Source organism: Parambassis ranga, chromosome 21, assembly GCF_900634625.1.
Source record: "Parambassis ranga chromosome 21, fParRan2.1, whole genome shotgun sequence".
Classification (NCBI taxonomy): Eukaryota; Metazoa; Chordata; class Actinopteri; family Ambassidae; genus Parambassis; species Parambassis ranga.
The window spans coordinates 8085752-8110244 of record NC_041041.1 but is presented as its reverse complement, the minus strand read 5'-3'; the positions used below and the strand labels follow the sequence as shown (position 1 = coordinate 8110244).

The 24493-nt window shown below is 45.0% G+C and overlaps 1 protein-coding gene across 1 annotated transcript; it reads right to left on the bottom strand.

Moving 5' to 3' along the window:
- Window positions 1-11336: 11336 nt before the first annotated feature.
- Window positions 11337-22964, bottom strand: irs2b (insulin receptor substrate 2b). Its single transcript, XM_028394049.1, has 2 exons — window positions 18747-22964; window positions 11337-12658 (listed from the first exon to the last, which is right to left on the bottom strand). The coding sequence occupies exons 1-2, from the start codon at window positions 22108-22110 to the stop codon at window positions 12654-12656; spliced, it is 3369 nt and encodes a 1122-aa protein (XP_028249850.1). The 5' UTR covers window positions 22111-22964; the 3' UTR covers window positions 11337-12653.
- Window positions 22965-24493: the final 1529 nt, after the last annotated feature.

Here is a 24493-nt window from a genome sequence, read left to right as displayed (position 1 = left end):
ATGTGGAATCTCCCAGCCTCTTAGGCAGCAGCTTTGTTTGGGTGTCAGTACAGCTCTGTTCTAGTTTTGCGTATATACCCCGTGGCTGTATTATCTCTCCCTCTCCCTCTCTGTCTACACTGATAGTGATCAGCGGAAGTCTTTATGACTTCCGTTATGGCTGAATAATCATTGTGCTTGGGCTTGCACACACACACGAACGCTTGTGCACATGAGCACACACACACACACACACACACAGGTTCTGCCGCAGGCCACAGCGTCCTCTGTCAGACACAGGAAGGAGATTATTAGCTTCCTGAAGAGCTTGATGGGACTGTCGGTGGCGGCGCAGCAGACACAGAGGAGGACATGAGGAGGAGGTCAAATATTGGATTGGCCAGTTGGAAACACTCAGGTATCAGCACAACTGCAGCATGTTTAGGAACAGAGTTTGTAGTGGACTGATGTGAATGATGGAAAAGGTCAACAAAGAGGGGTTCTTCCAACATCATTTACAGTCAAGCTCGGAGACTGATGGCTACAGCTTAGAGGATGGAGAGTGAAAGTGATATTGTTTCAAGCAGGATGTAGAGGTCAAGAGGTTCTCAGTCCAAGGATACATTACAGGCGAAACAATAAAACATTAACAACTGCCCTGACCTTCAACCTGCCAGCACTGTCACAGACCATTGTTTGCATGGATAATTATCTAGCTTTTACTCCGTGTACGCACACTTGAAAGGTCATCTCCACAACAAACAGTGCAGACATGGAGAGCACCAAAATGTCCAACACACTCCTGTTATCAGCTGTCCAATGATAATTATTGTGTGTACAGTCAAATGTGTGTGCGTGTGTGTAGATGTTTGAATAGCAAAAGTACAAGTAGTCCAAACAAAGTCACACTACACCTGGGGGTGGAGTGGTGCATGAGAAATTTAAAAAATGGCAGAAAAATAGCACGTATTTCCCCCTTCTGTGGTGATGTCACATTCTATTTACTTACGGTAATCGAATAAATGTGTTCTTGTTTCCTGATTGAACTGAGCTGCATTTAACTGCCGCAGAGGTGTGTTGTCTCCCTTTACTGAAGGCCACAAACTTATCAATCACATGTCATTTTGACAGGCTTTCCAGCCGAAGTGGTCCTCGTCAGTCCGTCAACTTATTTTCCTCCAAACATTTGTATTTCAAGTCGTGTGGCTGGGCGGAGGCTGTGATATATTGCGTAGGGGTAAGTTCTTCGCAGTCACTTTACCGCAGCGGAAAACAGAAAACACACATACGCACAGATGTACTTGTAAACACAAACACATCCCTTTCACGGTCTCTTCCACACAAACACATTTTCCCAATCCTGCCCTCAGCACAGCTTTGTTTCAGCCAGCAAGTGGGTTTAAAAACAAATGACGTGCTTGGCCTTTTATTATGTTCCGGACACTGTTTTTCCTAAGGCTGGAATGCGGACAGGAATGTGTTGTTGCTCTGCTAGCGCTCAAAGGGAGAAAAACCTATCATGCTATCATGCTCAAGGAAAAAAGAAGAGAAGAAGAAAGACATGCAGGGGGGGAAACAGGGACTTTAAGAGAAGCAGGGGAAAACAGAACTTGGAGGAAAAACAGCCCATTACCGTTTAGAGTAGACTGGGGGGTAGTGAATTCTCTTCAGAGTGGATGGAGTTGTGATGGAAGGTTTTCATTGGCCTACTCGCTCCCTCTCTCAGTCTGTCTCTGGTTTTCATTACAGCTGTTATGATGCTCTGCACTCAGGCTACGCCAGCACTTGCATAACAGCCTGCCTGGGATTGGGCTGCTAGTCTAAACCTTGCTCCTGTCAGTTTCTATTATGTTATTTTAACATGCAGTTGTACACAGTGAAGTTCAGCAGCAACATTTAAAAGCAAAAGAGAAGAGATTCACCTGAGTTTGACGGGTTACAGCGCACACTTTCACTCTTTAAAGGGGCTGTCTGACACCAGTACTGATGATTTTTGCAGGTAGTTCAATGGTGCTGGTTATGGTTGGCTCTCAAGCTGCCAGGAGAGCCTTTTAGTCTTATTGCCCTCTTTAGTTACTGATGGTTTTGTGAGTGTGAAGTCAGTGGTCAGTAATGGTGCTATTTCTTTGAGATCAGTGTGTGTGTGTGTGTGTTTTGGAGCCTCAACAGGTTGGCGTCACTTAAAGTATTGGTTCATGTACACTATAAGAAGTTATACAGGTGTACAAATCCTTAAAAAAGGCAAAAAAATGTAATATCGATGTTGTTCTGAAGAACTTGTTGGCCTCCTTCAGCATTCACTGCAACAAAGGCCTCACTCAGATCAGGCTGAAGCAGTTCTAATCTGATTTTTCCAGGTCTAAATGTACACACAAATCTGATCATCAATGCTGATTATTGAATCAGACCTGAGTCACTTCAGGAGGTGGTCCTAAATGGGATATACCGCATATCTGTTTTGTGGCCTTATCACATGAATGTGAACAACAATCAAAACAACATCATTAAAAATCTGGATTGCACAGGGTGTCCCGTGATGCTGTGAAGACAATCAATCACTCACAACACAGTATATATAATATACACGTGTCCTGTTTGTGAAAGACTTATGGAAACGTGGGTGTGATGTGACACGTCACATATTTATTTATAAGTAAAAACAGACTATGGTAATGGCTGAAATAATGTGAGCTCTGAGTGCAGCGAGTGTGGATGTATACTGTGTGTGTGTGTGATTGTGTGTATTAATACAACGACTACGCATGACGTCTTGCTAGATCTTAGACAAATCACTTAGTAAAGGTTGCATTTGTATGGAAATGGGTGCTGAGTTTGATTTATCTGAATGTGAGAGTGCATACTTGAAGGCTCAACACAAAGGAATGAGTAAAAAAAGAAGAAGCAGAAGAAAAATAAACGACTGTAAGTGTAACAGGCTCATACGTCATCAGGGGTACTCAGGGACCTATTTGTCCCAGCAGGGAGAGCCAAGTGAGGGATGACTGGTAGGGCCTCCCCCTACCCCCATCCCCTAGTCTGTCTGCAGCACCAAGCAGGGCAGGAACACAAGATGGATGAGAGAGGGGCTAAACGAAAATAGGTGGATCAAAGAGTGGGAGAGACCAGGAGAAGATAGCTGGGAGGACTTGAGGGGGAGATAAGATGAGGGATGGGTGGATGGTCTTTCTTTTGATCCGTCATTGAGTGATGCTCCATTCAGTGTGTTGACTGAGACCACCTGGGGGACTCCGGGGAGGCTGTGTGTTTGTTTATTAGAGCTCAGGGGGAGGGGTATCAGTCTGCAATAGATGGCTGTCAGCCTCACAGCCTTACACATTGGGGTGATTGAAGGAAACTGATGGCACACTTCCAGACAGTGTCAGTGTCTCCGCAGCACTCAGTAAACCTGCTGTGTGATTTCAATGATGGAAAACAGCTTTCGTTACACTGATACAGGAGAAGCCAAACAAGCAAATCTTTTGTATCTCGAGTCCCATTTTGTTATTGTTGTCAATGAAATGAATAATGAAGCAGGGAAATGAATCCATGTCTTCGTTATGAATGCTTTCCCCTCTTCCCTTACTTTGAAACCAAGAACCCCTGTTCTTTTTTTTCAGCTGTGTGTTTTGCTAATTATTTATTTATCTCTACTTTACCACTTCCCAGCTTCAGTCATTCATATAATAATTTAGTAATTCCCAAATGAGACGCCCCATCCCCCTTCACATTCTCTCCCACTCTCCACATGCTTTCTCTCTCTCTCTTTTCTACGCCCATCCTGCTCTGCTGTTTATCACTCACATGTGTATTTTGGTAGAAAACTCTCTCACAAACACACCAGTGACCTCATGCATGGGTCAGCTCGGGCTGTGCATGTCTCTTTGTCTTTTAAACCCGCGGGCGTTTTGAATTAGCATACAATGTAAATAATGGCACCGTTGTCCTTCAGTTTTCACTCCCATTCATACATTACTCTCAAATATAGAAACATTCAAGTTATTCTGAGATTGACTATTCGAGGACATCGCGTAGCATAGAAACTGCATGACCTTCCTCGGCTCTGTGCGTCATACAGAGAGCAGCCGAGATAAGACATGAGCCCTGAGAATTCAGAATATTATCAGAGATAACGAAAAATGTAGTTGGAGGCGACAGAGAGATTAGAAGAAGTGAAACATTTGTGGTCATCAGTTAAGATGACAAAGTACAGGTTAGAAGGCTGTGAATGGAAAGGAGAGAGGTCATGACTGCATGGGTCTAAAGAACCTCAGTGTTTGCTTAGTTTCAGATGTTTGGACAGAGGTAGCTGTCTGAAGGTGACTAGGGCCCATGTCAGACGTCACTACTGCAAACTTGTAGGCTGGAGTGTTGTCCTGGTGGAAGGGCTCTTGTGAGCTTCTCATGGTGAATTGTCTTTATTTTCTCCTGAGTGGTCCACCAGCAGTGCCCCTTCTTAATCCCAGGAAAGAGAGGTCATCGCCTCTGATGCTGACCTCACTCATTTGGCGTTTTGGAGATTCTGGAAGATTCTGCTGTTGTAGTTTTTCTTTCATGTTGTTTTGTCTGATTGTCGATGGAAGAGATCAAGTCCCTCTTGTAGTGAAATTGGCATAATAAATATCTTAAATAAACATGAATTGACATAACCCTGATGAGGGGATTGCAATGCAGAGTAAGCTCAAGCAGACAGCTTCTCTACTGGAGGTTTCTGACACTTTAAAAACAACAGACATACTTGTCCCTTTAACACGCTCACAAATTTAGATTCATCCACTGGAGACACTGAGCATCAAGTAGTCAGTATCATCTGATCTGCTGATATCTGTATATGTCATTTTAAGGCCATCTCATTTTACCTTCCTCTGTTTAGTACATTTTAAGTACTCCAGATCCAGAACACTGTAATTGTGTTTTTTTGGTATTCACCATACTACCAATACCACATTGGTATTATGGTGACCATGAATGTCAGTCAGCTGAAATTTCAAACAAGGTTGACCTTTTCTTAGGGACTGTGTATATTTTGTGATATTTTCTTTTTGAGAGCAGAGAACTATCGTTTGACCCAAACAAGTGACGCTTCACCTTTCTACAAACCGAAGATCTCTGGGTTAATGTGTCATTACTCATATGCTCTCAGCACCTTGAAAGTGATTGCAAAATGACACACACATACACACAGTTCACTGAAACTCAGCAGCCAAAGAAGCAGATGGTGTTTCCTTCTAAGGAGCTGGTGGCTGTCTGCAGGTTGTGCGTTGTCTCCACCAACCACATCCATCACGCGAAGGCAAAAGCAGGGAGGGGAGCAGAAGACTTATAGCAGAAGACTTGTAGCAGGGGCCCACTCCCAAAAAAATCTCTCTCATTCTCTGCTCTCATGGATGTGGTTGCTTTCAAGGCACTGCACAGTCTAAGAGTTTCCAAATTTAAAACCCTTACATCATAGCCTCTGCAGGGCTTTTTACATTTATGCTCCACAGAACTGGTTCTCTCTGCTCCATGGTGCTCATTCTCATTGATCATGCAGGCAAATAAATACTCTACCTGTGCTTGAGAAAACATGTTCAGCAGCACAGTAATGAGGACACACCCTGCACTGACCTGCAGCTGTAAACACACACAGACACACCTGCTAGGTATGAGTCAGCCACGGTGGGCAGGGCCAGGACAGAAGATGAGCTCATCCTGTCAGTTCCTGCACATTCTCCGCTCTTATACTGTACTTTGTGTTTCCACCTCTCTTAACCTGCCTCTTCCTGTTTCTCTGTCTTCTCTCCTCACTTGTGTCCCATCTCATTGTGTGTGTACATGTGTGTGTTTGTTTGTGAGAGTGCTTATTTTCCACTGCCTTTGTTGTTGCTGCTTCTCTATCATCACAGACAGGAAGGGGTGTGTGTATGTTTCAGTGTGTCAGGTGGGTTTTTTTCTTCACCTGGTGGCGAATTAAAAAGGCAGGGCCCTGTGTGTGTGTGTGTGTGTGTGTGTGTGTGTGTGTGTGTGTGTGTGTGTGTGTGTGTTGGTAGGGATTACAGTCAAAGCAGCCAGCGTGAGAAACAGGAGATGCACAAGAAGCGTGAGAACACTACCTGGAAAACAGCTGGGAATGTCTGCCGAACAAGCTGACCAAGCGCACATGTGTACACTTACAAACACACACTGATGCATGCACAGGAGCAACAGGCTCTCCCACACACAAACATATACACATTCCTGTAAAATACACTCAACAACAATATAAACGCAACACTTTTGTTTTTGCTCCCATGTTTCATGAGATGGACTTGAAGATCTAAACTTCATTCCAGATACACAATATTACCATTCCTCTCAAACATTGTTCACAAATCTGTCTAAATGTGTGATAGTGAGCACTTCTGCTTTGCTGAGATAATCCATCCCACCTCACAGGTGTGCCACATCAAGATGCTGATCTGACATCATGATTAGTGCACAGGTGTACCTCAAACTGCCCACAATAAAAGGCCACCCTGAAATGTGCAGTTTTGTCTCACAGCAAAATGCCACAGATGCCACAAGCATTGAGGGAGCGTGCAATTGGCATGCTGACAGCAGGAATGTCAACCAGATCTGTTGCTCGTGCATTGAATGTTCATTTCTCCACCATAAGCCGTCTCCAAAGGCGTTTCAGAGAATATGGCAGTACATCCAACCGGCCTCACAACCGCAGACCACGAGTAACCACACCAGCCCAGGACCTCCACATCCAGCAGGTTCACCTCCGAGATCGTCTGAGACCAGCCACTCAGACAGCTGCTGAAACAATTGGTTTGCATAACCAAACAATTTCTGCACAAACTGTCAGAAACCGTCTCAGGGAAGCTCAACTGCATGCTCGTCGTCCTCATCGGGGTCTTAACCTGACTCCAGATCGTCACCGTAACAGACTTGAGTGGGCAAATGCTCACATTCGATGGCGTCTAGCACGTTGGAGAGGTGTTCTCTTCACGGATGAATCTCGGTTTACATTGTTCAGGGCAGATGGCAGACAGCGTGTGTGGCGTCGTGTGGGTGAGCGCTTTGCTGATGTCAATGTTGTGGATCGAGTGCCCCATGGTGGTGGTGGGGTCATGGTATGGGCAGGCATCTGTTATGGACGAAGAACACAGGTGCATTTTATTGATGGCATTTTGAATGCACAGAGATACCGTGATGAGATCCTGAGGCCCATTGTTGTGCCATACATCCATGAACATCACCTCATGTTTCAGCAAGATAATGCACGGCCCCATGTTGCAAGGATCTGTACACAATTCTTGGAAGCTGAAAATGTCCCAGTTCTTGCATGGCCAGCATACTCACCGGACATGTCACCCATTGAACATGTTTGGGATGTGCTTGACCGGCGTATACGACAGCGTGCACCAGTTCCCACTAATATCCAGCAACTTCGCACAGCCATTGAAGAGGAGTGGACCAACATTCCACAGGCCACAATAGACAATCTGATAAACTCTATGCGAAGAAGATGTGTTGCACTGCATGAGGCAAATGGTGGTCACACCAGATACTGACTGGTTCTGAGTCCCCAGACCGCCAATAAAGCAGAAACAAAATGCACATTTCAGGGTGGCCTTTTATTGTGGGCAGTTTAAGGTACACCTGTGCACTAATCATGATGTCAGATCAGCATCTTGATGTGGCACACCTGTGAGGTGGGATGGATTATCTCAGCAAAGCAGAAGTGCTCACTATCACACATTTAGACAGATTTGTGAACAATGTTTGAGAGGAATGGTAATATTGTGTATCTGGAATGAAGTTTAGATCTTCAAGTCCATCTCATGAAACATGGGAGCAAAAACAAAAGTGTTGCGTTTATATTTTTGTTGAGTGTACATGCTGGGTCAGATCCAAGTGGGACTTCTAGACTGACTCATTTCTCAGTCAGCCTCAATTCAATACAATCAAAATTGTCTCTAGGTGCTTTACAGAAACCCAGAGCATGAACCCCCGAGCAAGCAGACAGTGGCAAGGAAAAACTCCCTTGAGTTTGAGCAGGACCCGGCTCTCAAGGGAGAACCATCCTGCTGATAGTTGGCCGGGTAGAAGAAGAGAAGAGAAGAAGAGGTAGACAGGACAGCGAGGATGAAAGAGAGAAAGAGGGAAAAACACAAACATTTCAGGGGAAATGGAAGAGTGGGTACTCAGAAAGAGCTGGAAGATCTCTTTGAATCAAACATTGTATCAACACCTACCAGCACTACCATGTGACTGCTGACAGAGATGTGTGTGTGTTGTTGTTTGTGCGACGGTTCACATGTGCTTGTAAAGGAGAATGGGAAGAAACAGTTTCTCCATTCTCAGATTTCACTAGAAAGAGGAAGCTGTTTTCTTCTTTTGCTGGCAGATTATGCATCAGTGAAAGAAAGACACAAGTGTGTTAGTGTGTGTGTGTGTATGTGAGGGAGAGAGTGTGTCAGGGAGAGATAAGCGTTGACCAGTGACCATGGTGTAAACTCATACAAATAGGAAGTGCTATTTGAATAGGTGTTCACTGTGAGTAGAATCAGTTAAACACACATAAGAGTGAAATGGGCGGGCCTCAGTTTGCGGTCTGTTTACTCTCTCTCTCGCTCTCTCTCTCTCTCTCTCTCTCTCTCTCTCTCTGTCTCTGTGATCCTGCCATCCATTAACTCCCAAGCTGTATATATACAAATATGGTGAAAATATTCCTGTATGGGAACTAACCTGAATATAGATGAATCCTTGCAGCACCAGGCCATATCTGCAGGCAGACTTTACAGAGAGAGCTTGACAAAAGCCAAATTCTCATCTTGTAAACGTTACAGACTCTTCTTTAAAAGGCTGGGTGAAGAAACACTGAGAATGTTAAGTTTCTCACAGAGGAGCGTTTCTTTTAAAAAGGTCAATTTGAAACAGTTAATAGCTCAAAAACACAAGAAACCATCAGATAACCAGCTTCAAAATCTGAAGAACCCGGTGGATGTTTTACACTGTAGCATTCATTGGTTCATTAGTTGCAGTTGAAGGCACAACTGGTTTCTGTTGCAGTATTTGATGGATAATCTCTCTCCAATGTGCACTGTAAAGCAGAAATATATTGCCGTTAGCCAAGAAGGGTCGCACAAGCCAAGTGATTGTTGTGGGTGACATCGACGAAGTGTGATAGCTTTTAAATTCACACACACACACACACACAGCCACTAATGTAGTGTCGGTGTCCCGGAGAGCTTTCCGGAAGCATGCCATTTCCTGTGGAGCTACTGTAGGTCCCTGTCCATCAGTCTGATGACTCCCCGGGGCCACTGGCCACTTTATGCGACTCATATGGACCTTTCTATTGTTGCACAACCACTCACATGTGCACACATGCATGAATTCATACACACAGACAGATAAGCAAGTTCAGGGAGTTTGCATTATCTTACTGTATTGTGATTTGCATGGTTTTATCTTGAATGTCAGTTTCGCCATATTGAGCCACTGTGTTTGACGTTTTCGACATACATTGATGAAGCTGCACACAGCATAAGGACAGAGAGACTCAGAATGAGATATAAACGTTTAATTAAGCGTTAGGGGCAAGTCTAGCAAGGAGGAGAGCAGGAGGCACTAGCAGAGCAGTGAGATTAGCTGTACAGAGAATATGTCACACTTTGCTGTCTAGGATTTTGTGCTCTCATTAGCCTTCTAGCCTCTAACATATGCTGCTGGGACAAATCTGCGTAATGTATGACATATACATACCTCCAGGCTATCGTTCTGTCTTCACCTAATTTGCTCCATTTCCTTTTAATTCTAACTCCACAGAAACTTCTTCATGCAGAAACCCATCCAGTGACAATTAGACCTATTTCTTAGCATTAATTACTGTTTTAATTAGCAAGGCTGTGAGAATGAATAATCTGATAGCATATGGCAAAGGGTGAAAAATCATTATCCTACCACTGTGTTATTTATCCCCTCCCAGTTTCCAGGGGGCTGTTACAACATGTCGGTCTAATTACTATTGTTGGGGGTGGGGACTGAGAAGCAAGCACAGAAAGAAGGAAAAAAAACAATAACAATGCTAAGGCTGGAGGCAACGCTAGGTTAGACACTCAAATTTTTTGAAGCGCTCTTTGTCAGTAAGGAGTCAGGTTTTACAAACAGTGGGGAAGAAAAAGCAGGAAGTGGAATAAAAGAGTGGCAAAAATCAAATAGCTTTCTTAAACATTATTTATTGCATGTGTCTATAAAGAATCAATACAATCTAAAGCAATGAACTAAGTTTAAATTAACAAAGTCTTATTAGCATCACAATGTGCATGATATATTTACAATGAAAAGACACAGCAAGGTAAGCCATAGCCCATAACTTTTTAGATGCTGAATAAAAACTCGAAACTTTATCGAAATGCAAAAAACACTGCTGGAAACACCAAGATGTTCAATTTGCCAAAAAAAGAACCAAAAAAAATTCCATTCCAAAATTGAAGAAAAAATGTACAAACAGCAAAAATTTTGATTTAACAAATATTATTAACAGTATTTATACATTTGGTACGTTTTTTGTAAACTAATTTTCAAAACTGTAAATATTGCATATATGCCATTTGTGTTGTACCTAAGTATCAAGAATTAATTATGTCAAGATGTCAAGTATTAATCATTTCTCTTTAAAATCATATTTTATTTTATTTTTAGTTTTTTTAAGAATTACAGCATTAGAAAATGTCCTCATAGTGGCATCCATTTTACAAGACTCTCCCATGACAGTTTAAAAAGGAATCAAAGCCAAACCGTACTGGTTAGCATATAACTTAATTAGTGCTTTTGTTGTATCAGAAAAAGGTCACTCAAACACATATTATGTACAGTACAAACAACATAAGTTATTTAACTTAATAACATCTCTCAAAATTTCTCAGCATTTGCTCAGATGTAATTCTCTGTAACATCGTACTATTTACAGTATACAGGCAAAGGTTAAGTACCTGTGAGTTCAGATAAATAATAAAGATACTTCCCCTGGTTTGTTTCTTTTATTCTGCCTGTGTCTGTGCTGTAGTTCCTGTTTAGTACCTCTGCATGTTATGTTGTTGTGGTTGTTGTTGTTGTTGTGTTGGTTGGGTTGTGTGTTCCCCAGCTCAGAACACAGCATGTATACTACATTCAATTTGTCTTGTGTTACAATCTTAAAAAGTTTGTAAATGCAAGACCATGCAGCGGCAGCCGTGGATGCAAGCTAATCGAGCGGCTTTGCTGAACAGCCAGTCAGACTGAGTCCTGCAGTCCTGCATGCGTCACATTGCTCAGTGCCGCCTGGCGTGATGTGACAGAGCGCCGCAATGAGGCTTCAGGTGAGAATATGTGAGATCCTGGGCTGTCCAGTTCACTCTATATAAATAACGTCAAACATTCATGTTTCTGTCCTGTCAGGTCATAACCTCCTGCAGGATGTGTGTGTGTGTATGTATGTATATATGTGTGTGTGCAGGATATCACAAGGTGAGTTGTGCTGAGACTTGGGCTCAGACAGGCCACAGATCTGGTGGTCAGGTCCAGCTAGACCCGGCTCATGCTTTGCACGATGCAATGCAACCATTCCTATAAAGATTCCTCTAGGTTTTATTCCTGTGTGTGTCAATCCTCCATTTCAGGCATATTAATAAATATATTACTCTGGATTATTAATACATAATCTTGTCATATATGTGGGGAGAGAAGGAACTTAATCTCGGAGAGGCTGTCCCTCATTCGGCTCTGATGAACATTCAGTCTCTAGGATGACGGTTAAATCTTTGATATACTGAGTTGTTATAGGTCCAAACTAAAAAAGTCCATCAGATGGGCGCTGATGGCTCGAGTAAGGCTTTGGATCGGTGATTTTTATTTTATTTAAAAAAAAAATGCAAAAAAAAAAACATTCACCTCTGAAAATAAATATTTTATATATATTTCTACTGTGTGACTTGGTGCTGAGGTAGGATTTTTTTTTCTTAAGGAAATGTTACCTTTGACTTTTTAAATATGTTTATAAATGCCGTCTCATTTTTGCAGTACAATCCGTATACAAATTATCACACATTTAATGCATACATACAAGATAAATAAATAAATACATGTAATCTGTATGCATGAAAGGGTTTTTGCATGTATGTGTGTGTGCGTGTGTGTGTGTGTGTGTGATGCATGCATGCTCTCCAGGTTTGGTTCACAGGTTTTCAGGTGGCAACTCTTGGCTGAAGCCATACGAACACCAGTTAAAAGTGTATAATTGGTAATAACAATAATAACAGTAATCAACATAATTATAATAATATACTGCAGAAACGTTTGCAGGACTCCGTACAGGGATACATAGTTACCTATCTATTGTTAGAGATAATAATCTGTTTAGGTTCTTGTTATTATTTTTCTTTAATCTAGCTCTACAGCAGCGTTGGCGCCTGAGTGTTTAGGTGCCAAGAAAAAGGAGGGATTTGGGGCAAGGGTCAAGTGTCCGTGTTTCCATGGTGATGGCCGTCCCCATGACCTCCAGAGGCGGCAAAGGGGTCAGAGGACATCGGCTACAGCGCAAGGTCCAGCTGTCGCTGTGGCGACCTCGTCATCTGGCTGCAGTGAAATCCTACATTCACAGGAGGAGGAGGAGGAAGAGGCAGGAGGCGAGGCGAGGGGGGGGGGGGAGTGGGAAGACTCACCGGCTTTCATTCTGAAAGAAAGAAGAAAAACATAAGTGAGTTCCTTATCATGCAATTTACAGGCATGACACTGAAATCAGATATTTTTAGTCAATATTCTCTTCAGAAATTTAATTTAAGTGTGTACATGCAGTATATGTGATTTATTACACAGGACGGAGCTACAGAGGGGAGGTGAAGGTCAAGCGGACACCCCCACTCTGTTACCAAGTAAGGAATAAGTGCTCTTCAAGGGGCCTGTGTGTGTGTGTTAGTGTGTGTGTGTGTGTGTCTGCACTGGTAGACACTAGAGTGGCAGGTGTTCTCATGGCAGGGAAAAACAGAGTGGCATTTAGCACCGTTCAGCTGAAACAAGGCAGTCTCCAATGGTGACAAAAGTGACAGCAACAATGCTTCCACACACACACACACATAAACACAGACAGACACCGGTGCAGGTATTCCTGCTATTTATTTTCAAACAACCCAAAGTCCTTGGAGTGCTGCTTTTCTTCAAGCGGAAAGCTGCGCTGACCCTTGCCCTTGTGTACATGTTTGTGAGGTTTCATTTGCATGTAGAGCTATCAAATGGGAGCGGAAGTCTTGGCTGACACACACACACATACAGCGGCTGCATTTCTTCCCTCACTTGCTGTCTCCTCTCCCTCTTCCCCAGCCGTGAACAAGAGCTGTTTTCACAAAGTTGGATGTGATCGTCATTCTCTAAAACAAACCTTTCATTCAGAGTCCTCAGAGCACCCCCACCACCACCAGCCCCACCCCTCCTTCAACTATTCCCACCACAAACACACACACGTCTGTTCTGTCTTTGCTTCACGTACTCATACACATTGAAGCTTAAAAACATCTGATGTCACAAAACACATTGAGGAGGCGTCTAAACTGTTTGTTTCAGTGACAGAATAATGGATTTCACTGCTGAAGACACCTAAGCTCGCTGAGCTGTGTTTCTTCACTGCCACAGGTGTCACACTGAAGAAAATACAAACACTCGGGTGAGAAGTGGTGGAAAAACCACAGTAACAGAATCAACCTGACAGAGAGGAACGGGAATGCAGTGAGGTCATGGGACCGACAGACCATAACAATCTGATCGTGTGTGTGTGTGTGTGTGTGTGTGTGTGTGTGTGTGGAGGGGCTGGGCCAGTCAGCGGCCTGTAGAGGCAGGCACTAGGGTGAGAATGACTGAGATCTGCCGGGAAGGAGGGTTGAATCACTAACAGCTCAGATTAGCAACCAGGTGTAGCAGTGAACACAAGCACACTGAAACAATATGATTTCTTATGAAGGTTTATGCACTGTGGTGTAAAGACACACACACACACACACAGACTGCTGTTCACACACTGATCAGTGCGGGTGGGCAAGGAGATCTGGGTAGGGGGAGGTGGTGGTGGGATGATATTGAGAGAAGGGGACAGAGGTCCAGTGGGGGGAATGAACCCAATGCCTCTAACCCCTCCCTTTTTTTGGAGCCCCTCCACCCCTCCCAACAGCCCATGTCTGTGGCCCCTGTCCCAGCCCGCACACACACACACACACATACACACAGGCTCTGTTCATTATTTATTTAGTTCTCACAGGCTAAATTTAGCACTGCTCCATTCAGGGCTAGGACACACACACACACACAGGCATTAGGAGCCTCCTCTCTTGTGCCTCAGAAGCAGTGTAAACAAGCCTCCATGTCTATAGCTGCATCGCCTACTTGAGTAGCTTCATGTTGTCATTGAGCTAAATGAACAAACTACAACTGTGACGATGAGTAGGATGAGAGAGAAAGAGTGAAAGGAAGAGGATTATGAACTGTCCATGTTAATATATTATTATTATTCTTATTGACTGGCTGGAAGTGGATGTTCAGATAGGACCGAAATCAACAGGCTCAGATCTGCTCTGTTTACATTCCTGCTATGCTGGCTCCTCCCTGATCTACAGCTGAGCTGCACCAAACAAACAGGAACTGACTGACTCCTCACCTCTGACCTCCTACACCTCTGTTTGAGCAAAACAACAGTAACAACTGCTGTAAACTAACCTGCTGACTCATTATGACATATAAGAGAAGTGTTAGCATATCATCTTTTTTATGTTAGTGTTTAAAGATGGTTAATTATCCTATTCGAGAACTTTGCTTCAAAACTTTATTTTATTCTTAATGCATCTGAAGGTGTGTCACAGCAACTTCATTAACTGACATGCACCTTGGCTGAAATATATCTACATTGCAGCAACTGTGAATGGTCTGCTAGATGCAGCTTATTTCTTCCTGTACAGTGAGTGATCCTAAGTGTAGTTAACACCATCATACACACCACCCATTTTCCATCATGAAGATATTTTAGTTAAACTAACTGTTGTTGCATTACATTTATTAGCTCTAAATCTAATATAATCCACTCAGTTTAAAATGGATAAGAGTAAATGGGATCATTGCATTTCTGGTAAAGTGGTGTTACATCAGTAGCCCTTATCTGAGGTCAACCAGAAGAAAGTGTCGCAGGAAACCCATGGCTGCCCATGTGTAGGCTACAATGTAAATGCTGCATAGCTACATGTAAACATATACATCATGCTTAGTGTGCTGCTTAGCTACAGCCAAGCATCAATACAGTAACAGAGACCAGAAAGCTGGAGGTTACGATGGGCTTATCTGCTTAAACAAATTTGTCTAATCAGCCCCAGTCCCTTTCGTGTGTGTATGGCTATACTGTATGGATGTCGCAGACTATTTTTTACCTCTACCTGCAAGAAAAACAAGCTACTGAACAATGTCTAATCCTGAAGTGAATGTAATCCTTCTTACCTCCAAGCTAAATTGAGGATACGGGAGGTTAACTTTGTTTTTATCTAGTGCTGGAACATCCCGCCCTACTTTGCTCCAAGAGTTATGTATCAAAGCCTGGAGTGCTGTGTGTGTGTGTGTGTGTGTGTGTGTGTGTGTGTGTAGGGGAGTGGTGCACAGGACAGGTGAGGACAGAGACTGTGTGCTCCTCAAAATACTGTAATCAAAGAACCATGTCAAGCCATTGTTTGTGCACAAAACAATATGTGGTGATGGGGAAGATATGTTTACAGAAAAAAATGAAATTGTCATAATTTAGCCACTGCAAAATATTACATTTGAAATTTAAAACAGTAAAGCTCATAAATAAAAACAGCAAGAGAAGCCTTGTTAGTGGCTCTCCTCAGGTATAATGAACTATTTTTTTTGATGCGTTGTTAGACAATCTGCCCTCTAGGGTGAAAAGCCAATCAGAGACTGTCTACCGCGGTCAGATAACAACCAGAAAAACACAAGGCTTGAATGCACCTACCGGTGTGGAGAAGGTGTGTGTTTGTGTGTGTAAAGAAAAGAAGGGGGGGTGAGGGAATCACATGATTTCTGAAAAACAGAAACCAGTGCCTGCAGAGAGCAAGAGGAGAGGGGGGTGGGTGTGCATAGAAGGAGAGGGTGGGGGTAGGTTTGGGTTGGCTTCTTGAAACTGCCTGGCCACACCCCCACCTTCTCCCTGTTGTTGTCGTGGCAGATGGCGGCCAGTCATTAGCGTATTGTCACTCTCCTCTGAAGAGCCAGATAACCAGTGAGCACTGCTTGGCAGGGCAGGTGCGAAACCCCTGACCTTACCCCACCCACCCCAACCCTCCACCATCTGCTGATGGCTGTGTGTATATGTACGCACATGGGAGGGGCACAAGCAGTTGAAATGTCTGAGTGTCTACGGTGGAGGAGGTGAGGGGTGCAGGGTTGAGGGGGGGGCGCTCTCTACAAATGGAGAGTGTGAGTCAGTTCTCTCCCCTTTCTGCACCCATACTAGACAGCTTTAAAACATTAGATAAATGAGGACAGAAGATGACAGCACAATGATAAAGAGGTGGAGGAAAGAAGTGGCAGTCCATATATACTCCGAAAAACTAGAGGTATCATAAGGACAGCCGTACAAAGCAGTGCAAAAAAAGCCTGTAAAAACAGCCCCTTCCATGTTATGTCAGGACACAACACTAAGGTTGTAACTTATTGACTCAGCCACTCCTCACTCCTCTTGAGCCACGTGTAAACCTCTATCTGCAGGCAGCCCAGACATACGTGTAGCATCTTCTTCCATGTTGCGAAAGAATACAGGTGGTTCCCTAATCTACCTGTGTCAAATTGATATAGTGGCGGGAATGCAAAATGGTTCCCTTGAAGATAACGAGAGAATGCGGTAAAGCCTGTCATCTTGTAGTAAACAGGCGTGCCTATCACTCACTCACACGCGTGAGAAATGTTCAGTATTTGAACGTCAGTATCAACAAAGTTACTACGAAATATTCTGTTATGACCTGTTATGTATGGGATGTTTGTATGACACGACTTATATAAACAACCAACTGAGGCCACCCACCTCAGAAGTCAGGCACTGATCTCTATCTTTCCTTCTTACTCCTCGTCTTCACTCTCTCACTCCCTTCAGCCAAATGCTCAATTGCCTATTTTGTTTTACAAGAAAAACAACACAAGTCATCCATCCATCACCATTATTGTTTTTCCACCACCCTCTGGTAGCCAAGGTCGAACTTCTCCCAAATTCAAGGAAACACAAATGTACCAGGACAGAGTGAACCAATGTGTAAGTAAGTGGGAGGTGTGTGTGTGTTTGTGTGTGTGTGTGTGTCGTTTAGGTCATCTGTGTTCATACAAAATATTTGTCATCACTGGCTTGTGTGTAAAAACATTTCACTGGTGATGCTACAACGCCACCCCCCCCCCTCCCTGCAACCATCCCACCAGGTTAGAAAAACAAGTGAGCATTCACCTCTCCCAGCAACCTTTGCACACTGCCCGCATTCCAGTCCTGAAACCCAGTACCTGACAATTGATAAACAACTGACTCACTTGTTTTTCTGGGGAACCCGATGACTTGCACCAAGCCCCACACACTGGCTGTGCTCACAGCATGAGAGAGCCAGCTGAGACAGAGAGAGAGAGAGAGAGAGAGAGAGGGAGAGAGGCGAACAGACAACTCGGGTTGTGAAACCACAAACAGCAATTAAATTCTTGTATTTCTCCATCAGGAACACCGACTCCTGACTCACTGTCATCCCGACGCTATGTGTTTTCTTTTCAAACAACAACTTCTGACATGTTCCTGCCAGGTCATCTATCGCTGTAAATAATCCCTTCCATTTATGCACAAAAAGCCAACAGAGAACAAAATCAGGTATTTTGATATAAGTGCTTAAAAACAACATGCTATATATTTAATGATAAAGACGTGTTTTCTGCCTGTTTCAGCTTCCACGGCGGCATCATGTGTAGCCGTGCATGCGTCACTGAATCACATCGGCTGTTTGTTTTTTTTTAAATACTGACGTGGTACAAATCTGCGTCACTGAGAGAAAACCAGAGCAGACCATTCACACAAACACACAACAGCAGCATCAAGTCAGACACACTGAAATACCACATATCCGGCCATGACTTTCAAAATAAAAGCAGCTTCTAAATAATTTTTTATTAAAAAGTGCCCCCCCCCTGAGAACTAAGGAGGCAGCATGCTCCACGAAAGGAGAACCACATTTTTAGTTGTAGTTGCATCGCACAGCCTTGAGATTTATCAGCGGTGTCATGGGTGTGACAAGTACAGGACTAATCCTATCTAAACATCACAGCCTACACCCAGCAGCAATGTTCATAACACGTTTACTTCGCTTGGCTCCTGTAGCCCGTGTTTACAAACCACAGACGACCTATCAGTGTGTAATATTGAGGAATGATGAATGTGTTTACTACACCGGATTACACATTACAACACTGTAGGTTGTTATATTTTAGAGATGATTAGTGATGATTATAAAAAGAAAAACAAACAAACCATGTGTCAGCAGTCAGTAACACATAGGCTCTACTGATTTCTGCATATAAATATAATAAGTATTAACTTTTGGCTCAAAAATGAGCTCAGGAGTGCAGCAAACCGCATAATGAGTGGCCTATCCCTGCAGAGTATACAGTCGCCCTGAGGCGGATCTCTATCCTACTCTAGACCTGACACCACTCCCTTCATGAATGAAAACCTAGTGAATGAATGTGTGTGTGACAAGTATGAAAACACTCACCTTTTACAGCAGCAGCAGTAGTCTCCTTGAATCCCAGGCTGACGTAAGGGCTACTGTTGAAACCATTCAGGCCCCCCTTGCACCCACAAGCCGTCTTGAACCTCAGGAGTCCATCACAGCCTCCTAACCTGCATCCCCCGAGGTTTCCCTCCATCAAGTTTAAGGCAATGTAGTTAAGTCCATTTTGATAACCAGCTGATGTTTCCCTGCACATAGGGCTGCCGTAGTCCTCGTCGGGTCCCTCAGAGCTGCGGACAGTGCGGGATACGTTCTCCACAGAGGCAGAGCTGTGCCGTTTGGTGTCGTGAGCAAAAGATGGGCACACAGGTGTGACAGTGGTAGTGGAGGAGAAGGTCTCCGAACTGTGGCGCCGCCTCCCCTGAGGGTCAGCCCGAATTACTTTAGCCCCTCTGTGTGGGTCCACAATTGTAAGAGATAATGAAGGACCCCCTAGGAGAAAAGAGTCCACTGGCACAGGAGGCACCACGTCCACTATGCTGCTCTCCAGGCTGAGTCTCTGGATGCAGGCAGTGGGACTGGTGGGAAGGGGAGAAGCATCAGTGGTGCAGAGAGCAGGTAAAGGGGCGGGAGGGCTGAAGGTCATCTCAGTGTAGTCGTCTTTGACTGGAGCAGGCGCACAGACCAGGCTTCCCTGCTTGAGAGGATATTCCTCTACCATCCCCCTCTCCTCAGCCTGTCCCTCTAAGCTTTTCTCCTCCTCTTTCACCTCAACCCTCTGCGTGTCCTGCTGGGAGTTCCCCAGACTGGGGCAAGTCAAGACTTCAGGTGTCTGGGTTAGACACCCTGCTGGGGGGGAACACCGAGCTTGGTGTGATTCAAGGTGAACTGGGGACCTGACATCAATATTAGCATAGTCTGAGAGTGGCAGCGATCCTTTCTCTGCACACATTGAACTCACAGAGGACTCAGAGCTCTCTGACACTGTCGATGCCTCTGGGTTGTGGGTTGCACTACCAAAATCTATGTTAATGTACTCCCCGGGGCTGCGTGGTTCTGAGGGGAGGGGGTGTTCACTCATACATGGTAGTGTTCTGAGGGATTCCAGTGCCAGGCGGGTAGGTCGACACACCCTATTCCGGTGAACCAGACCTCCATCTAGCCGAGCCACTCTGAGAGGAGATGGAGCAGACGATGGAGTGCCTGGTGTTCCCGGAGAGCTGCTGGACACAGACTCTCCCGGTGAGAGAGGACAATAGTTGGATTCCTCTTCTATCCGTTGTCTTTGTAAGTTCATCACCACATATTGGTCTGTGTCAGTAGACCCACTGCGCTGCAACTGTCCTTTAAGAGATCGTGGTAGAGAGCTGTAAGAGTAAGGCTGTCTGTGACTGTGTTGGAGGTGGGGATCTCCTGTAGGACTTAGAATGCAGTCTGGGGGTGTAAAGGACACCAGGGTGTCAATGGGGGACATGTTTAAGTATTCTCCATTGGTAGGCTTTCCATCATTGCTCTCTACTGACATCTTGATTCCACACCACATGCGCATGTAGCCGCTGTCCTCCAGAGAAACGCTCCCTGGGGAGTCTGTGCGTGGGGCCAGGCCCAGTGAACAGGAGTGCGAACGAGGGTTGATGATCTGCTTTGGAGCAGAAACGCACATAGGACTCATGGGCATGTAGGGGTCATCCTTGGACCCTGGCGTCTGGGGTGCCACACCAGGCATCATGGGCATGTAGCCGCTGTCACCTTGGAGACTGTTAGAGCTGGTCTGAACATCCCTGTAATCTTCAAGACACGTCCCTTTAGGAGAAGCAGTGTGACACCTCCGAAAAGACTGGCTTCCACTGGTGTACGTGGCCCTCATGAGAGTGTACTCATCCAGAGAGGCTGATGATACTTGAGGGGGGGCCCTCTGCTGGCGAGGAGTCGTGAGGGAGTATGTGCGCTTTCGATACACCTTGTCCAGCTCGGGTAACCGCCGGTAACAATTCTGATTCTGCCGCTCCATCACCATGTAGCCATCAAGCTCACTGCCGTCCCGAGAAGGAGGGGTGTCTGCTTTGAGAGACTCTGGGGTGTTGCTGCGGAGTGTGAGAGGTAACCTGAGGTCTCTTGCATCAGCTGGGCTAGAACCATACTCCTCACATGACATAAAACCAGCATCGCTGGGGGAGCCAGAAAAGGATGCATTGCAGCTTGAGGGACGAGGGGCACTGCTGTCCAAACAGGACACATTCCCTGGGCATGTTGTGGCCACAGGTGGAGAAGGAGACAGAGGCATGGACATGGACTTACTGTGCTGAAGGGTAGAAGACTCAAAAGTCAGAGAGGGGCGTGCTGTGATGGTGTGAGATCTGCTCAAGAGGGTCCTATGGACCCCCGGGCTAAGGGGGCTCCCGGTGACTGACATGGGGCGTGACATGGTGCCATCACCCTCGCTGGCCGTGCGTATTCGACAGGAGGAAAATTTGCTCACAGGAGAGGTCGCAGCCATGCTGTCAGTGCGCGACCTCCGGGGTAGCCCGGTCTGGCTCGGGGGGAGATTGTTTAGGTGTCTCCGTGTTGGTACGGAGATGGGGTTTGTTCCAGACGACTGGCTTTTGCTGCGTGGACGGAACTCCGACAGCTCCTTCATGGCTTTCATCGCCTCCAGTATGGTTTCGTGGATGTTTTGAGCCACCACAGAGTCATCAGCCTGCATCCACAACTCCCCGGGGCCGGTGGCTGCAGATCGACCAACCTCAATGAAGAAAAAGCTGTCAGAGTGGCCGCACCTCCGGATGTTCATCAGCTGTAAGATGACTGAGGCAGCCTCCGAATTCAGCTTGACGAAGCTGATAGTCCGGCTGGAGAGACAGAGCCTGTACACCCCGGTCAGATTTCTGCTCTGTCCCAGGCCTTTGGATTTTAGATTGACTTGCCAAACCTCCTTGTAGGCGGCGGACACCGGCGTTATTACACCGTAGCTCGCCTCGTCGAAGCCAACCAGTGAGGACGCAGAGTTGGACGCGGAGCCGTCATACACTTTCCCCTCTGTCATTAAATCCGTGAGCACCCTGTACCAGCTCTCCTGCTCCTGCTCGTTTTCTGCCGCCACGGCAAAATACTCGTCCTTGGTATAAAGAGCAATAAGATATTTGTGTTTTGCGTCCGCTCTCTTGTTGATGTTGAGGCAGCAGTCCAGAGGAATAACTCTCTTTGCGGCCGATTTGTTTTTCCATTTCTTCTCGCTCTCGTAGTACTCCAGCCGGGCAGGGAATCCTTCGCTCGGCTCCTTTAAAACGAAAAAGCGCTTGTGTCCGTGTTTCTGCTTCTTCAGATATCCACATTTCTTGACACCGTTGTTCACATTAGTATTATTGACTAATAAAGACTGATCGCCCGTGTTTGGCGGACTCGCCATTCTCGCGTCCTTCGCTATCAGACACAATGCTTCTCCTTTTCCTCGACTTGCTGAAGAAACGGCGCGCTCTTATTTTTAATTCTCTATTTCCAATGCCGGCTGGTTCCTCTTCTCCCACAGCCGAGCAATAAATAACACATGTCTGCTGGTGTCCGGACTGAAGAGGGGGAAACAACATGTGACGATCTACACATCCAGCTCTGCGTTTAAAAAAAAAAAAAGAGAAGGGAATGGAGACGAAAAAAAAATACACACACCGACAGTGGGCGGTGCGCGCTCAGCTCATTGGGCTTATTGGTGGAAACGGGATGAATGCTGGAGTGAGATCGCCCCGTTCAAAGGAGAGAGAGAGAGAGAGAGAGAGAGAGAGAGAGAAGGAGAAAGCCCTCCTACTATCACTCTGCCCTCTTCCGACTCATTTGAGCGTAGTCAGTCAGGACTGCTTTATTTATAGCATCTGCTCCTATGATCCATCATTTTGGCTTCTGAGGAGATTTTTCAGCACGACGTAGTCCCCTAAAACGAGATGATCCTGACCTACAAATCCCTCATTTGCGTCATTTAAGGCGTCGAGGTGGATTATAAAACATATTAGAATAAATAGTAACCTGAGAATGAGGGAAGAAACCCACGTAAAGTGATTTTATCCCTCCCCCACTAATCCACACTATTTTAGTCTATTCTTATCGCAGTGGTGTTTTTCCACAGGCTCCTTGACCATATTTTAACATGTCTGTGGAGGGAGTCTTTCCAGCAGCCCTCTTCTCTTCTCCCCTAACTGGTAAACAAGCATCACCTATAGTCGAATCTGCAGCACACGAATTCAATATCCCCTCTGCGCCGTTCAGCCAAAATACACTCAGGGTCTGAACACCATCTCTTCTCCATCCGTTTTTCAGTCTTCAAGCATGAAGTGATAAACAGCCTGAGTAAGAAATGTGTAGTGTAGTGCTGCGTGCTTATTGCGTAACGCTGCCCCCTGCTACTTATTTCTTGTTTGCTCCGAAGCTCCTTTAGTGAGTACTGCCTTTGCTCTATTTGTTCTAGCATTCAGAAAACAGAGCGTGTATGATAAAAGATTTAAGCTTAATCTATATATAAGAAAGCGACCTCATTCCGTTCACGTAACAGATACCGCCCATATATGGGCAAAACACTGTCCATGATGACGCAAAAAATATTCTCCTGATCTCCATGCGTCAGCGGCTGGCTATGTGCGTAATGATGAAATGCGGGAGCCAGCTGGGTACCGCGGTGTGATGGTGATGATGAGAGCGTGTGTAGCTGATAGCCAGTAGTCTGACTTCCTGAGGAGGGAGAGACACTGGGGTGGGGGGTGGGGGGATGGGACTCATCTCTTTCCTGGATCAGGAGAAGGATGGAGCTGAGACCTGATTGTAAACACACTAAACAAAAGAGAAATGGAACTTTGTCCTCTAATTAAAAGAAGATTAATCTATACTCCTGCTGCCACTCAAAGTACGTTATCGGTCAATAACAAGCCACTGTGGTGAGTGACACTTTTGAATGTCCAATGAAGATGGCATATTAACCCCCCCCCACCATCATATCCTCCATTTTACTTCAGATCCCTCAGCGCTGGCTCAGCACCTAACCACCCTGTCATCAGTGACAAGGTCAATTACCGTGCCCTGGGCAGGTCAATTATGCCACCAGGAGCAATTATTTGACTACTGGCACTGTGATAAAGAATTAAATCAGGCAGCATGCTCATACAGTCCGTCCCAGCAAATACAATTAACTCAAGATTTTGATTCTTTTATTATTATTATTATTATTATCCATATTATTTGAGCTGCAGTGTTTACCTCATCTAAAGTGCCATGAAGGCATATTGATATAAATAGATGTAGCAGAGTCCAGAGCCTAAACAGGCTCAGATATCTCCCTGTAGGTTATAAAGGGTTCCCTGTCATTAGGTTTCCTGTGTGAGATCTGAACTTTCACACTCAACAAACAAACCATTTTCCATGTTGTCTGTATTGAGACTGCTTTAGCTAACATTCACAGCATTGCTTAAATCTCTGCTACATTATGACCATACTCATTCCGAAGTATTTCAAGTGCATGACGGCTTGCCTTGTATAATACCGTGACCTGACACTGGCAGTATAAACAGAAACAGAGAGGGAGTGTTGTTAAGGGAGAGCAGGGGCAGAGAGAGTGACTCTTTCTTTTTTTTTGCGTAACCCATGAAGCATATAAGTAATTTGAATTAGCTGTCCGTAAAAATACCAGTAAGGTGTTTACTGGGTGTGCTGCTTGCATATAGCCCAGTTTGGTTGTGCCTGTGAAAAGTCCTTGCCCTTTTCTTAGGTAACAACATGAATATTTATCACCCGCCAATTTACACAGCATGGTG

Coding starts and splice junctions, on each gene's coding strand:
- irs2b (XM_028394049.1), bottom strand. CDS start 22,110: ATGGCGAGTCCGCCAAACACGGGCGATCAGTCTTTATTAGTCAATAAT.